This window comes from Scatophagus argus, chromosome 8, assembly GCF_020382885.2.
Source record: "Scatophagus argus isolate fScaArg1 chromosome 8, fScaArg1.pri, whole genome shotgun sequence".
Classification (NCBI taxonomy): domain Eukaryota; kingdom Metazoa; phylum Chordata; class Actinopteri; family Scatophagidae; genus Scatophagus; species Scatophagus argus.
Window position 1 is genome coordinate 13,615,019 of NC_058500.1, and position 13,682 is coordinate 13,628,700.

Sequence of the window (13,682 nt, forward strand, 5' to 3'; positions counted from 1 at the left end):
CATTTGTCAGCCAAGCTCTTGGTAGGCTAATATTGTATAAGCAAGTGACTGAAAAGCATCATGCAGCATAAGAGATATGTTCACAAACTAGGCTTGGCAGTCTTCATGCATAAATAATTGATGTATCCTGTGGGATCTCTCTAAAGCTATGCCATTTCTCATATGAACTTTGACATATGCAAGGTTTGTTTTCGATCCCAAACACATGGAATCTTCTCTGTCCAATTCAGACACTAGTTTACAACAAGTGCAATAAAATAATTAAACTCTTAATTTCACTTGCACTTTCGTTTTTGTAATAGTAATCAAATTTGAGAAGCTCTGCAGTTAGCTGATGAATACCGTGCATAACAATCTGATTATTTTTTCTCTGAAATCAGAACACTCTATCAACAGTTCTCAGAACAGGGCATTTACTTGTAACTGGTAAGAAAGGAGAGGGTAAAAGCTATTTCTGAAGAGAAGCACAGCTGCCTTGGAAACAAGCCTCATAATGAGAGTGCTACTGGGGCAGAAGAGAGTGCAGACACTTTAGAGGGCTCTAGAGGAGACTGCAAAGCCTATCAAAAATGTATTAGTACCATTTTTGATAATTTTGGAAGAAAAGTAAATCAAAAAATGGTTGTCTCCAATTCTTTTGCTGTTGCTTAAATCATAAGCATAATCATAATAATAGTGAGTAGAAAAAAAAGGGTGAGAGGATCAGCCTTAGTGTTTAAACTGAGTCTCACCTGGAATGACAGAGATAGTTTTCAATGCTCGGAGAACTCTGAATGTTCTCAGCGCAGATACATTGCCCAGGTCCACAAACTCTGTTATATATCTGAAATAGGGGAAGGATCACACACAGAACAAACACGATGACAAAAACCACACACGCCAAGAGCACAACACCACCGAACCAGGAGGAAACGACGCCACTCACAGAGCCTGTCCACTGAGGAGAAGGGTGGAAGGTAAAAGGAAAGAAAGACACACACACCTAACACCAACCCCGCCCCACCATCCCCCGCCCCATCCTGTCTTACCTGGAATTACAGAAATAGTTTTCAATGCCCTCAACACCCTGAACGTGCGCAGAGCTGAGACATTGCCTAGGTTTACAAACTCTGTTATATACCTGCAGGATCAAACCACAGTTACAACAGCTCGTTATTTACATGCAGATATGAGGTGGAAAGTTAAATTAACACTCAGACGGGCTATGTGACAGCTCTACAAACAACGAAGGTGTATTCTGCATGGTGTTGATCATATGTCTTTGGTCATGTATAGGCATGTAAATCTGAAATGTAAACTAGTGGAAGACATGTAGTGATGGAGGGACACTAGGCTTTAAACTGAATGTTGCACACTCTGGTATAGTGAGGGAGAAAAGGCAAATGAGAGGAAGACTTAGATGACATGAAAAAGATAAATCGGATGAATGGGACTGAGGTGTGGGTGTTGTCAGGGAGGCCGCAGAGTGTCGGATGGAAACCTTCAATTCCCAAAGAGAAAGACCAGAGGAGTCTCAGATCAATGGAGGGAACACAAATGGGTCATCAGACAGAAAGAAAGAAAGAAAAAAGTAAGATAGACAGAAAGATGAACAATCATCTATAGCACCGAAAAGTTCAGTTTCATAACCCACCCTCTTTAAAGAACAATGCAGAAATATCTGAGCCCATGATTTCATTTAATCTTTCACTAACAGTCGCAGTTACAAGAAAAATACTTACGCCATTGAAATGACCATGAAATCCAGCCAGTTCCATGGATCTCTAAGGAATGTAAACCCGTCTATACAGAATCCTCGCGCGGTGATTTTTACAAGAGACTCAAATGTATAAATTCCCGTGAATGTGTACCTGGAAAAAAAAAAAAAAGAGGTTGACAGAATCAGTTCACGAAGCTGGATGAAAGCTCTCTCATATCATAATGTCTGCAGCCTTGTTAGCCGGTAAAACACCAGGAAATGACAAAGTTGAGCATAGGGCACAGAATAAATCTGGAATGACAAACTCAGCTTAACTGTTATTCAAATGTGTTTGGAGCCAGCTGTCAGCCAGTCCTAATCTGTGCCTCTATGTCAACACTATTCCGTTCCAGTCACAGACCTAGCTGATTTGATTTTCCAAAAAATAAATACACAACAATCTTTGGACTAAGAGCCAACAGCCGTGCTGGCAAGTCTGTGAAGTTGTACTTGAGCTAAATGCTAACGTCGGCCAACATGCTCACTACAGTTAGCGTGCTGAGGTTCAGGAGGTAGAAAGTTTGCCATTTTCAACATCTCAGCTGAGCTTGTCAGCATGCTAACATTTACTAATTAGAACAAAATGCTGGTATTCATTTATTTCTTTAGAAATATTCAGAATGGTGATACGTTTCGTTTTGTTTTGATCTTTTTTGAGAAACCAGACAAGAAATCTGCGATCCAATGTAACCATAATCACAAACTGAGGATAGAGGTTAGCATGCAGTTATACTACTGAGTGAATATTAATATTAATATATTAATTGCATACTTACTCTACTTGTTTTGACCACTCGGGAGGATCACTAAAGGTCATGAATATACAGTTGGTCAAAATAGTACACATAATGATCATGCTGAAAGCAGTGAGGAGCAGATTAAGGAAAATATGGACAATAAAGACAATCACAAACATCATGTACCCCATCAAACCTCACTGAACATAAAGTATATAAAACAAAGCAAAAAAGAAAGTATAGTACCTGTGGCCTACAGTAAGCATCTAATGTGATTTATGTTGTCCACCCAACCTCAACATATAAAGAGTTAATGTCATAAAACCTACTCATAGCACTTAACAGGAGGTGGTTATGGGTGCTCACTACCACACAGGCCATTATTTTACCCATGAAATATTTAAATAGTATATATTTAGGTGAAACACAATGGCATGACTAAAAACAATAGTGTGTTTCAAAGCTGCATAGGCTGTTCAAGGCTGCAGAGGTACTCAAAGAAATGAGGAGGAGAACCTCAGAATTAGCTTTAAAGGCAGTCGGAGGTCAATGATAGCTGTGGCTTCTGGCTAAGAATGTGATGAAATTAGGGTTATGTGGGGACAGAATAATAATGTGGTGCTTTACTGCAGTAAAATTCTATCATTTTCAAAAAAACACATTATAATATGACTATTTAAAGATGTTGGAATATAAAATATGTAATCCAAGAGTAGAAATAGTTAAGCAATTTAATTGAGGAATGTACTTAGACCTGGGTACCATTCCAACTTTTCCCAATGGCCTCTTGTAAAAAAGTTCCCCTGTGGCCAAAAAAAGCATCATTCCCATAGATCACCATTATAAAAGAGACCTCTGAGGACACTTGCCCCCATTCTGACTCTTTCTATCTTGAATTGTTGATTCATGGAGGTTTTATAATTTTAAAACTTTGTTTAAGATAAATCTGTCATGTCTTCATAATGTACATTCAACAGGCTGTGCAGGAACCTGAGGGCAGGGTCACATTCAGGGAGCCACATAACCAGGAGGTAGATCCTGAAGCAAAAAACTTAGAACGGGCACCATCTTTGGGTCCATTATTTAGTTCTATTTTACAACCACGATTTTGATACTTTTTTCTCAAAACTGTCCAACGCAAGTCCAACATCGTTAAAGGAAAAGAGTGCTAAGTCTTTTACACTTTTGTCTGTGTATGGTGGTATCTCTATGGTTTGCTGGTTGTTGGTCACATATTTTATAAGCATAGCCGGTGGACAGGTGCTGGATGGGCTCTAGCATCAGTTTCAGTGTCGTTTTCACCAGTGGTGGAAAATCAATAAGCAGATTTTAACAATTTTCGGCAAAATATTCTTTTGATCTTTTTCATCTTGATGTCTAAAAATGATTTCTTTCCAGTTTGAAGTGAATTTAAATTTGACAGCTTTCTATAGAAAGCGGAGTACAACGTTCAAGTCTTCAGTCTGGTTACTGAGGTAGATGACACAGCATTTAACCATAACAGGCTTACTTAAAAGATCTGGCCTGGTTTACCACTCAGGATGACTCATCTTTTGTGCTAGCCTTCACTTACAATGACAAAATGGCTATTGCATGACCGACTGTTTCCTCTTTCATGTAAAGAAATCACCATTTTCAGAAATCTGTGACTTGCCACCTTCACATGTTTCTGACTTTGATGTACCAATTGTCTGTATCCTCTCCAATAGAAACAGAGACAGGAAACATCAATATCAGAGAGCAGAAAAATAGAACATATTATCATGAATAATACACATGAACAGAATACTCTTGTCTCTACTGTTAAGACACCACTGTAAAAGGATATGAATGTATCAAAATTTTAATAGCTATTCGCCTAGCCAGATTAAAAGGACTTATGAAGTACAAGGCAGGTGTGGCACTAAAACGGAAGATTGTCTTCCCTTTATTTAGCACTATAAATGTCTGTGGAGAGAAGAGAGAGAGAGAAAGAGAAAGAATTAGTCAATTAAAAATCGGATAAACATACACATATCACATATCAGCAGATGCTCTATGACACAAGTATTTAAAAAACATTTACCAAAACCAACTGCATTTGATACATAAACTACCATGTTATCCTATTTCATGCATACTGTGTACATGTTCTCTGCATACATGCAGTACGAATCATATGCATATGCAGATAATAAGATACTATGTGCAGTCATAAGTTATACCACATAAAGTGAACTGAAACGCATTTGGAACAGCCTGTAAATGGCTGCCAGGATGTTTCTAATGCTGGTATGTTGTCCCACTCACTCAGTGCCATCCTGCACTTCATGGCTTTGTTGGTTTCAAGAGGAGAAAAGGAGCAAATCTGAGAGGGGCAGGCAAACCTCTTCCTGTGGATAACCTCATAATTGTTTAAATAAAATATGGCAATTTGCATGAAACTTTAATGAGACTCTGTGCATTTGCACAAGTGATACAGGCCCTTGTGCTTTTAACAAGGCATCCCTCACTACATTAAGCCCTGCAGACGCACTGGCTCACTGCTGAAGGCTGGAGACAGTGGAGTTACAGGAGGAAGAGGAGGAAGAGGAGGAGGAGGAGTTGGAGGGGGAGACGTATAGTGAGAGACATCATGGTGGTGTAGTAATCTGTGCACTTCCAACCAAAATGAGCTGCATGTGTAAAATGCTAACAAGAAACATAAAAATCTCAGACAGGAACATGAAACTGAAATGAAGAGACACAGTTCTGTCACATGACCGCCCTGGTATTAATTCAAATGAGATCTACAGACAATTCAGAACAAGTCAGGCCAGCTAAGCACAACTAGATAATCTTATTGCTAGTTAATGTTATGGATGAGAGCAGCAGCCTCTCCCCTGAGTGTTAATACTCTCATATATACCATAAACATTCCCAGCCAGGGCTATGGTCAGTCATAATGACACACATCCCAATTGCTGATATTTTTGTTAAATATGACCATCGCACATATAGTGCATGCATATGCATAACCAATACATATAAACTAAGGCACAAGCACACACATGAACTGGCGTGCGCACAAACCAGCATGCCTAAAGCTCAAAAATGAACAACCTAGGCTGTCATCGACACACACATATATGACTGCTATATATGTAGAGAGGCTTTTTTTGTAACGCATGACTAAACTGCTGCAAAGCTACTGAAAATTTCATAATTCATAGCTGAGCAAAGAGGAGAGCAGGGGAGAGGAAAGGCAGAAAACGAGGGAGATGAGGAGCGAGTGAAGCGGGCAGGCAGGCAGCAACTGTAGCAGCAGCAGGCTGAGGAGAAGCAGGGCGGAGGGAGCCAGAGCGAGGGAGCTGGGCAGAAGATGGAGAAGAGCTATGGGGGGGGTGGTGAGACAGAGAGAGCGAGAGAGAGAGAGAGAGAGAGGCTTTGACACAGAAGCTCAAGCCAATAGGCAGGGCTGCAGCATCTGCATCCACGGGGGCCTCAGCAGCCATTCAAAAGGCCGCTTCTTTGAGCCTTTGTGGTAAATGGTAAACGGACTGCAATTTATGAGTCCTTTAACCAGAGAGCCTCACATTCACGCAAACACACACACACGCACACAGACTGATACAGTAATGATGTAGGGCTCATCAATCAACTGCTAGATGCTAAGTTGCTCATGCATTCATCGTCATGCCTTTTCCTATTCATCATATCTGTGAATTTCACAGCTATTCACCGTAAATATTCGTCTTTCATCCATACAATGGAGGATAGACAAGCAGATGTTACCTATTCTCTGACACACGTACGCAAGTGTGGTGGGGGAAAGCATTTATTTCCCATAAAGGGCTGATTTCACTTTACATAAAAATAGTAGAAACCTCAAGAAGCTTTACAGTATTTCTGTGAATTTTTTTTTGCACCTTCAGGTCTTCCCCAGCAAAGCACATTTCAGTGAGCCTGGCTGCAGTGAGAAGGAGAGCAAGTGTTCTCATGCATCCTTGCACATGTCGTCCATTTCATCCCTGTCCTCACTTCCTCTCTCCCTCCCTCCCTGCCTCTCCCTATCCCTCTGTCCCCTCTCCTTGAAAATGATCTGTTTCACCTGCCTTGTACATTGACAGCGAGCTTGACGTGGCCTGGCTCGGCTCAGCATGTCACAGCCCTTCTCCGACATCCATCTAAGCAGGGAGGCCTGGGTGCTGCGTCATCGCCCAGCCAGCCTGCCAACCCTCTGTCTCAGCTATGACACTATCTAAAAGAGTCAACTGAAATTTTGTAATGAAAAAGATAAATTGCTTTCCTTTATGGTTATTTCTCCACAATCCACAACCCCCACCCCCAACCAACCCAGCACCCCCATGAGGAATGTATCCAGAACCGACCCTCTCAGTGACAAAGACATACAGAGCAACATTCTCCCATCAAGGTCACCACCTGATCTGACGTCACGGCTGTTTGAGTTGCCAGATCCAAAGCAGCACCGGCTCCCTTTGGCATTAGAACGAGACTAGATTGAGGGCCATAATTAGATTTGCCTGAAGCTGAGAGCTGAGAGGGCTGATGAGGCACAGAGACAGGAAGCAAAACACAAAAAGCACAAAGAAGCTTGCGCAATTTGCATGCTTGTGTGACAGCAATGCATGGAAGTGAGTGTGGACACAAAGTGAGCTGTGTGTTAGTGAGTGAATTCATCAACAGTCCCACGTATCGCTGGACATGTTTGCCACGTGTAATCTGAATCATGTCTCCTCCTTGTGCACTGGACTGGTGCGTTACATAACAGTCATCGTGCACTGTGTAAAGACAGGGAGGTATGAGACAGAGACAGATGGAGAGACAGGAACGCAGAGACAGATACTGTGCACCTAAATGCACGCACACACAGTGTCTGAAATATGTGAAACCTGTTCAGCTAATAATGATGGTGATAATAATGATTAAACAGACTATTAAGCTTCTTTTTACCAGGTAGGACTTGCTATTTTAGAAGGTATACAGTGCAGATAAGTTATACAATACTGTTGTCAAAAGTGCAGCAGTATTTAAAAGAATGTGATCGGAGGCAACCATTTTGAATACAAATGCCAATTTTGTTACATAATTCTTTGTTAAAAATAGACAACAAACAACGTTACCATGGCAGAAGCTTTTAGCCTCACTGCTCAGTCCTGTTTACAAAGAGAGCAGCATTCAACTGACCTGAGTACGCTTTACATCTCGATTAAAGCTTAAATAAAGACAGCCATTTTATAATAAGGTATTCTGGCTTTTTTTTTAAATGTCACAAACAGTTTCACACTGCAAAACATTTGTCTCAGAACACAGGAAGCACTAAAGCGCATAAATGTCTCATGTCACCCAAAATGGCTTCAAATTTAAGAGACGTTTTAAACTTTCCTGAGCCTTCATTTCACCCTCTGTCTATATCTGGTGATGAATGACTTATATTTTTCATCATTCTTATTCAGAGGCTAACTGGTCCAACAAGAGCAAAGAAACCGTCATCTGAAATAAATCCAGTCTCCTTTAACAGTTTTGGCTGACAGGTACACATGATAGAGATATTTAGAGACTCTCAAGGTCACCTGGCCGTCCTCACACTGAGCATCAGACATGACGGAAACCCCAGAGAGACACGTGTCGACCAGAGTACCTCTCCAGCCTGCTGCCGCTGCTTTTCTCAGCTGCCACAGATTAATTTTTGAACAATTAGGGAAGTCTGTCATGTGGAACAACAGTCTTTCAACAGTTACTGCTTCTGACCTTTTCCCCAAAGCCCTGTGAGCACATCGGAGATACAGCAATGGCCCACTCAACAACTTAAGAGCTCGACTCTCACACTCCCCAAAGGTTTTCATGGTGGAAAACACAATTACATTCTGCAACATAATCATGAAATTAAAATAACTGTCGACACAGCACACCTGGATGGCAAACATCACAAACCACACGTCTCTGCTCTGTCGACGTAAATTCCAGCCACAATGTGACTCATCTTGACATCATGAGGCTATTCATCTACTGAACATCATGTGAAATATTAATATGCATGTTTTGGCTCAACGGATGTACCAGAACACCTGTATACCTGTCTAAGCAGCAAAAAATGGCATGTATGAGGATCAGTAAAGGGAAAGAATCACCAGAGCTACTTGTTAGCACTGTTCGAAAAGCAGCACAAAAAAATGAAATAAAAATAATCCAGTAAAATAAAAACACGTTTCTGTTGCAGTAAGATTTAAAACAAAATCATCTTCAGCTGAAAATGTTCCAAATAATGAGCTTGTTGCCATCGAGACGCCACACAATCTAATCTAAGGTTACAGCTAGATGTCCCACTCACAAAAAGCAAACCTGAACTGACTTTGCTATCAAAATATACGCCTGCAAAACAAACAGGCCAGACACAAGAGCTGAGCAGTGATGTGATGCAATGCAATCATATTCTGACTTGCAAATTGCTATCTAGAGGCAATATCAGACCTGTTTGGTACAATACACAATCCCCACTTGAGATTACAGGCGCCTGAGGTAGAGGGACAAACACCATTTGTATACAGGGCTGGGTATTGTTTCAAATTTTGTGAAGTTTCATGATACATAGCAAATTCTCCCGTTGAGAAATACTGGCATTTATTTCTAGACAGAACATTTTTGTCAGTGAACAAATAGATCTGGTAAAAAATTTAATTTAATTTGGGGGGACAAGTAAACAAGAGAATTAATGCTAACGCTGCTATGGACACATTTTGGATACCAAAAAAGTGTTGAGGTTTGATACCCAGTCTTAGTCAGAAACATCTTTTGGTTTACGCAACTCTAGATAAAGTGAGGCTTGTGTGCGTGTGTGTGCTTGTGAATCTTTGTAACTCACTTTCTGAGTATTCAGGTAGAATGGGTCCAGGTCCTCCAGTGGTACCGCCACCATTCCGGCAGGGATGTCCCCATAGATGTAGGGCAGACTCTTCCCAGCCTCCAAATCGCTGTTGGGCTTGGGCTTGTTCTCGTCATCATCGTCTCGGTAGCTGCTGTCCTGCTTGGGTGGCTTCTTGTTCTTCTCCTCTGTGATACGCTGCTCAAGGGCCGCCAAAGATTCCACAGTAAACTTCTTGAAGCTATCAGGTCCTGGCGGTGCAAGAAGGGGTGCAGCCATGTTTTCATCCTGCAGCTACTTGGTCTTTAGGTTTGTACCATCCACAGTCGTAGCTCTGCAAGAGGAGCACACAGAGAAGAGAGCTCAACCAATCTTCCACAATACTTACACAAACCAATTAATCCCACTGATTTCATCCCACTGGCTCTGGTTCTTCAAAGTGACTAAAGAAAACATGAAGTGCCTCAAAACTGGTTGCATGAATTTTGCATCTTTGCCACATCACTTATTTACTTCAATATATTTACAGTTCTCATATTATAAAATGCTGGTCTTCTTTGATCCAAATTAGTGTAAATAAGAGCTGGTTGATAAAGAACAGGAAGCAAAAAAAGCCCCAGAGCAGAAAATTCTAAAGAGACGTCATGGTGATTAACTGAATACACCATGATCGTGTTTGTTCATTTGTTCATCCACATTCAGGAAGAAGAAGTGCTGAGATCTTCAACAGCCAAAGAGAGGCAGGAATGTTTCCTTCAAGTTGCTCTTCAATTGTCTTTGTCTCCAGTACTCCCCGCCCTTGGAAACCTATTTATAATATTTCACTCATTCTTTATTAATAATTCTAATACATTGCACATTATAATAGCCATTTTCTGTTGTGTACACAGTTATCAATTTAAAACAGGAGAACCTAAAATAGCTGACAAAGTTTACTTACTCACAAAGTAAGTAAACTGGTGGTGGCTGCCAAAGCTAAAATCTACAGTAATGACAGTAAAGTGAAATGTCCCTTTAAAGCCTTATCCTGCAGAGACATGATTAACAGAAACAGGAGGTAATTTGTGCGTAATCATACAGAAATACAGTCATGTGTCCTGTGAGTCTAACTGGCACTTTAAAACTCGCTCAGTGGCTGCTTGACATCAACATGCTAAGTTTAAGATGATGTTTACGGTGACAGATAGTGGATCTTCAGGTAACCAAAAGTAAGGTGTGTCTCCACATCAAACAGCTCACCAAATTCACCAAAATTTCACGAATGAAAAGTGTTTTTGTAACATAAATTTAATTTCATATATTGAGAGAATTCTTATAATGCATGACATCAGATATAGTCATATTTAAACAGTGTATCTGTGGTTGCTGAGTTATATTATAAGTAACACCTAAATAACAACCGTGTTATTTGGCTAACATGTTTTGCAGCTGATTATGTCAGGGTCCTGTGATGTTTGGGAGCTGCTTTGTTGTATTTCACATTCTTTGTTAAGTATATCACGCGATTGTTTTCTGAGAGACATTTTTTGTCAGTTATGCAATGTCTTATGTTTAGGAAACAAGTTTGGGGTCCCACATTAAACCTCTGACAACAAACACCACAGACCCATTTAAGGATTTTTTTTTAAAAAAAACTTCTCATGTTTTTTTTCATTTCTTTTTTGAAATGCTGAAAACAGAAACAGAAAAACCCAGCGTACTTAATGGCTGCATGACTCACTGAAGCCTTTTGTCCCCAACACACTCAAAGGTAAAAAGGGGCATGATGATTACAAGACAACTGCTCAAGCTGCAGGACATTTCAGGGTCAATATACAAGTGTGAGACGATGCTGAGGGGAGGAGAAGGGAGCTGAGAGGGGAGGCCACACCTGAACTGTCACAGATGATAAATGACAGGTGAACTGTTTGATTCTTGTGCTATATTTTCAACATGATTCAATGTTATTTCCTGCTTAAACTCCACCAACATACACAAACCTCTTGTTTCTCAGCCTGAGGTGGTGGAGAAAAAGGTGGATGCAGTCTAAATAAGGAGAACACCACATCGACCATATCTGAATCACAAGGCCTGTCACTTCACTGCTCCCCTCTTGCATAACACAATCTAATTAAAGACGCTTGTCGTGTAAAAGCTGATATCACACAGCAAAAGCTCCCCTCTATCTGGTATTGTGTGTGTGTGTGTGTGTGTGTGTGTGAATGTGTGTGTGTGTGTGCATGAAAACATGCAGCCTGTGAGCCAAGATGCCTGTTTTAAAATGGACCCTGGAACCTCGCAGTCTCTCTGAGCCTTCTGCTGCTCGGTTGGCGCTGTCCGCTTCAGCACCACACACACAGACACACACACACACACACACACACACACACACAAATGCACGATTCCATACATACAGGGAGGGAAAAATAAGTCAAAAGCGATCTGTCTACCCGTTTTTCCCGGGCCTCGTCGTTGGGCTCTCTCTCCTCGACGCCTGTAAGGCTTGCAGTTTATCCTTCAGTTCTCTTCAATGTTATCAAGTCATGATGGCAACACTCGTCGTTTTGTGCCTCATGGTTCGTGGGCTGCATATCGCTTACAACCAGACTTGGCCATGCAATCATTTTCACACAGAAATCAGGCACATTTCGAGCGACTTCTCAGTCGTTTTCTCGTTTTCAGAGACGTGGTCAGAAACGGAGTCTTGTTTACTAAACCTGTTAATTAAGGAGGAAGGCCTTTAGGCGCCTTTATGTTGCCTTTTTCCCCCCGAACATATTTAAATGAAGTCCTGCTCGGCCACAGAGAGAAACAGGAGGTTATATTGCGCAGAGAAGTGGCCCTGCTACAACCAAATTGGCCAAAGCACCATTACTGCAGTGGGTGGTTTGCATGTTGAAAATGTCACGCGGTGAACGCAACTGTGGATTTGTCACCAAGTTATAAGTCTGCTGTCGATGTATCACAATAAATCAGAGCGATATGTCCGGCTTGTTATTCGGCAAAACGATCTTTTTTCGGGGATATTCTGTGCGTCTTTGCGCGTTGCCTTGAAGGATCTGCACCACACCCGTGAAGCCATGTCGACTGCCAAATCAATATGGGCTCTATCTGTGCACAAGATAGCCCAGGATGTGAAGCTAGACAGCGACACACACACACACACACACACAAAAACACACATACAAACACACACACAGTCTGCAATCTCGGATGAAACACAAGAAATAAGACGATCAGAGAGCAGTTATGATGCTGCCACACCAAAATCACCTGAAGGAATGTAAATTTCTTGGCTATTGCTGATGGAAGGAGGATCAAGCTACTCACATAGCATCAGCCCCTTTTTCGAAGCCTTATGGGGTTTCGTGTGTGCCATCCTGAAGTCCGGCCGAAAACAAAACAAAAAATACTGACCAAAAATTGCCAAAAGGCGTTAATTCCTTTTCAGATTTCCTTGTGCCGGAGCGGTCAGACGGCGCCCTACCTGAAGCCTTCCCTACCAGGATTTTTTCTCTCGCAAAGGTCTCATCAATGCCCCGGATACCTGACAAAATAGTTAATCCTAAAAATTCTTAACGATCGTCATCGATTGATTGATACTTTCTTTATATCTTCCCTGCTCTGTTTCCAGTCGTTAGCTGCTCAGCAAACGCAGACACCCTCTTCCATCCCGCTCCAAAAAAAAAAAGAAGATGCGGGGCAGTGTGCAGCTCTGCGACATTTACGCAAGGATACCGACAGACAGAAAATCTGCCACCAGCCAACAACATATGCACCGTTTTCTCAAACGATTAGAAATGAAGTATACTCACTGTATAGGCGTTACAATGAATCCAGAAAGCCGTAGCAGGACTGCAGATGTGGAAAGGATCGGGGAGAAACTGCGGTTGTCGCCATATTGTTGCTGCTGTCTTCCCCCTCAGTGCGAGCAGTTTCCCTGCATAATTGATGACTCTCAGCAGAATGTGAGGGAGTGTCGGCAAGTGCGTTTCGTACAATCGTAAAGGTCATTTAGGCCTGCAGCCTCCAAAACCTCAGTGTGCGGTTCACACAATGTAGCTCCCTGGACTGAGAGATGAGCCCGGATGAGATTGTGCACAGGAAACGCGCGCAAGGTTTTTCTGACAAAACGCATCGACTCGCTGTGTGTTCACAGCGCAGTGAGTTTGTAGTGCAGGAATTTATGGGCTGTCAAGCTGTGGGTGTTCAGTCCGTTTGCAGAAGGCCACTAAGATATAGAAACATGAAAAACAGTATTTTTTAATAGATGTTTTCAAATCAAGACTCCGTGGCTAAATTATATTCACGCGTCACGTTGACTCCTCATTAAAAAAAACTTTTTATATGTTACATGTATTTGTAAACATATACATATAAGAGGGAA

At 41.6% G+C, this 13,682-nt stretch overlaps 1 protein-coding gene across 5 annotated transcripts in view; it reads right to left on the minus strand.

Annotated features, from left to right (window-relative positions):
* scn8aa (sodium channel, voltage gated, type VIII, alpha subunit a) overlaps window positions 1-13,504 on the minus strand; it is a 41,456-nt gene extending 27,952 nt beyond the window's left edge. Inside the window, exons 1-6 of one of the 5 annotated variants that reach the window (XM_046397315.1) lie at window positions 13,111-13,504; window positions 9,317-9,650; window positions 4,304-4,422; window positions 2,515-2,604; window positions 1,722-1,850; window positions 732-823 (exon numbers count right to left, since the gene is read on the minus strand). In XM_046397315.1, the coding sequence (XP_046253271.1) occupies window positions 732-823; window positions 1,722-1,850; window positions 2,515-2,604; window positions 4,304-4,422; window positions 9,317-9,595 (709 nt within the window). In that variant the 5' untranslated portion in view covers window positions 9,596-9,650; window positions 13,111-13,504. Of the gene's footprint in view, window positions 1-731; window positions 824-1,028; window positions 1,121-1,721; window positions 1,851-2,514; window positions 2,605-4,303; window positions 4,423-9,316; window positions 9,651-12,625; window positions 13,051-13,110 lie in introns of those variants that run through there. The other 4 variants (XM_046397316.1, XM_046397318.1, XM_046397319.1 and 1 more) reach the window with 4 other exon arrangements.
* Between the last annotated feature and the right edge of the window lie 178 nt (window positions 13,505-13,682).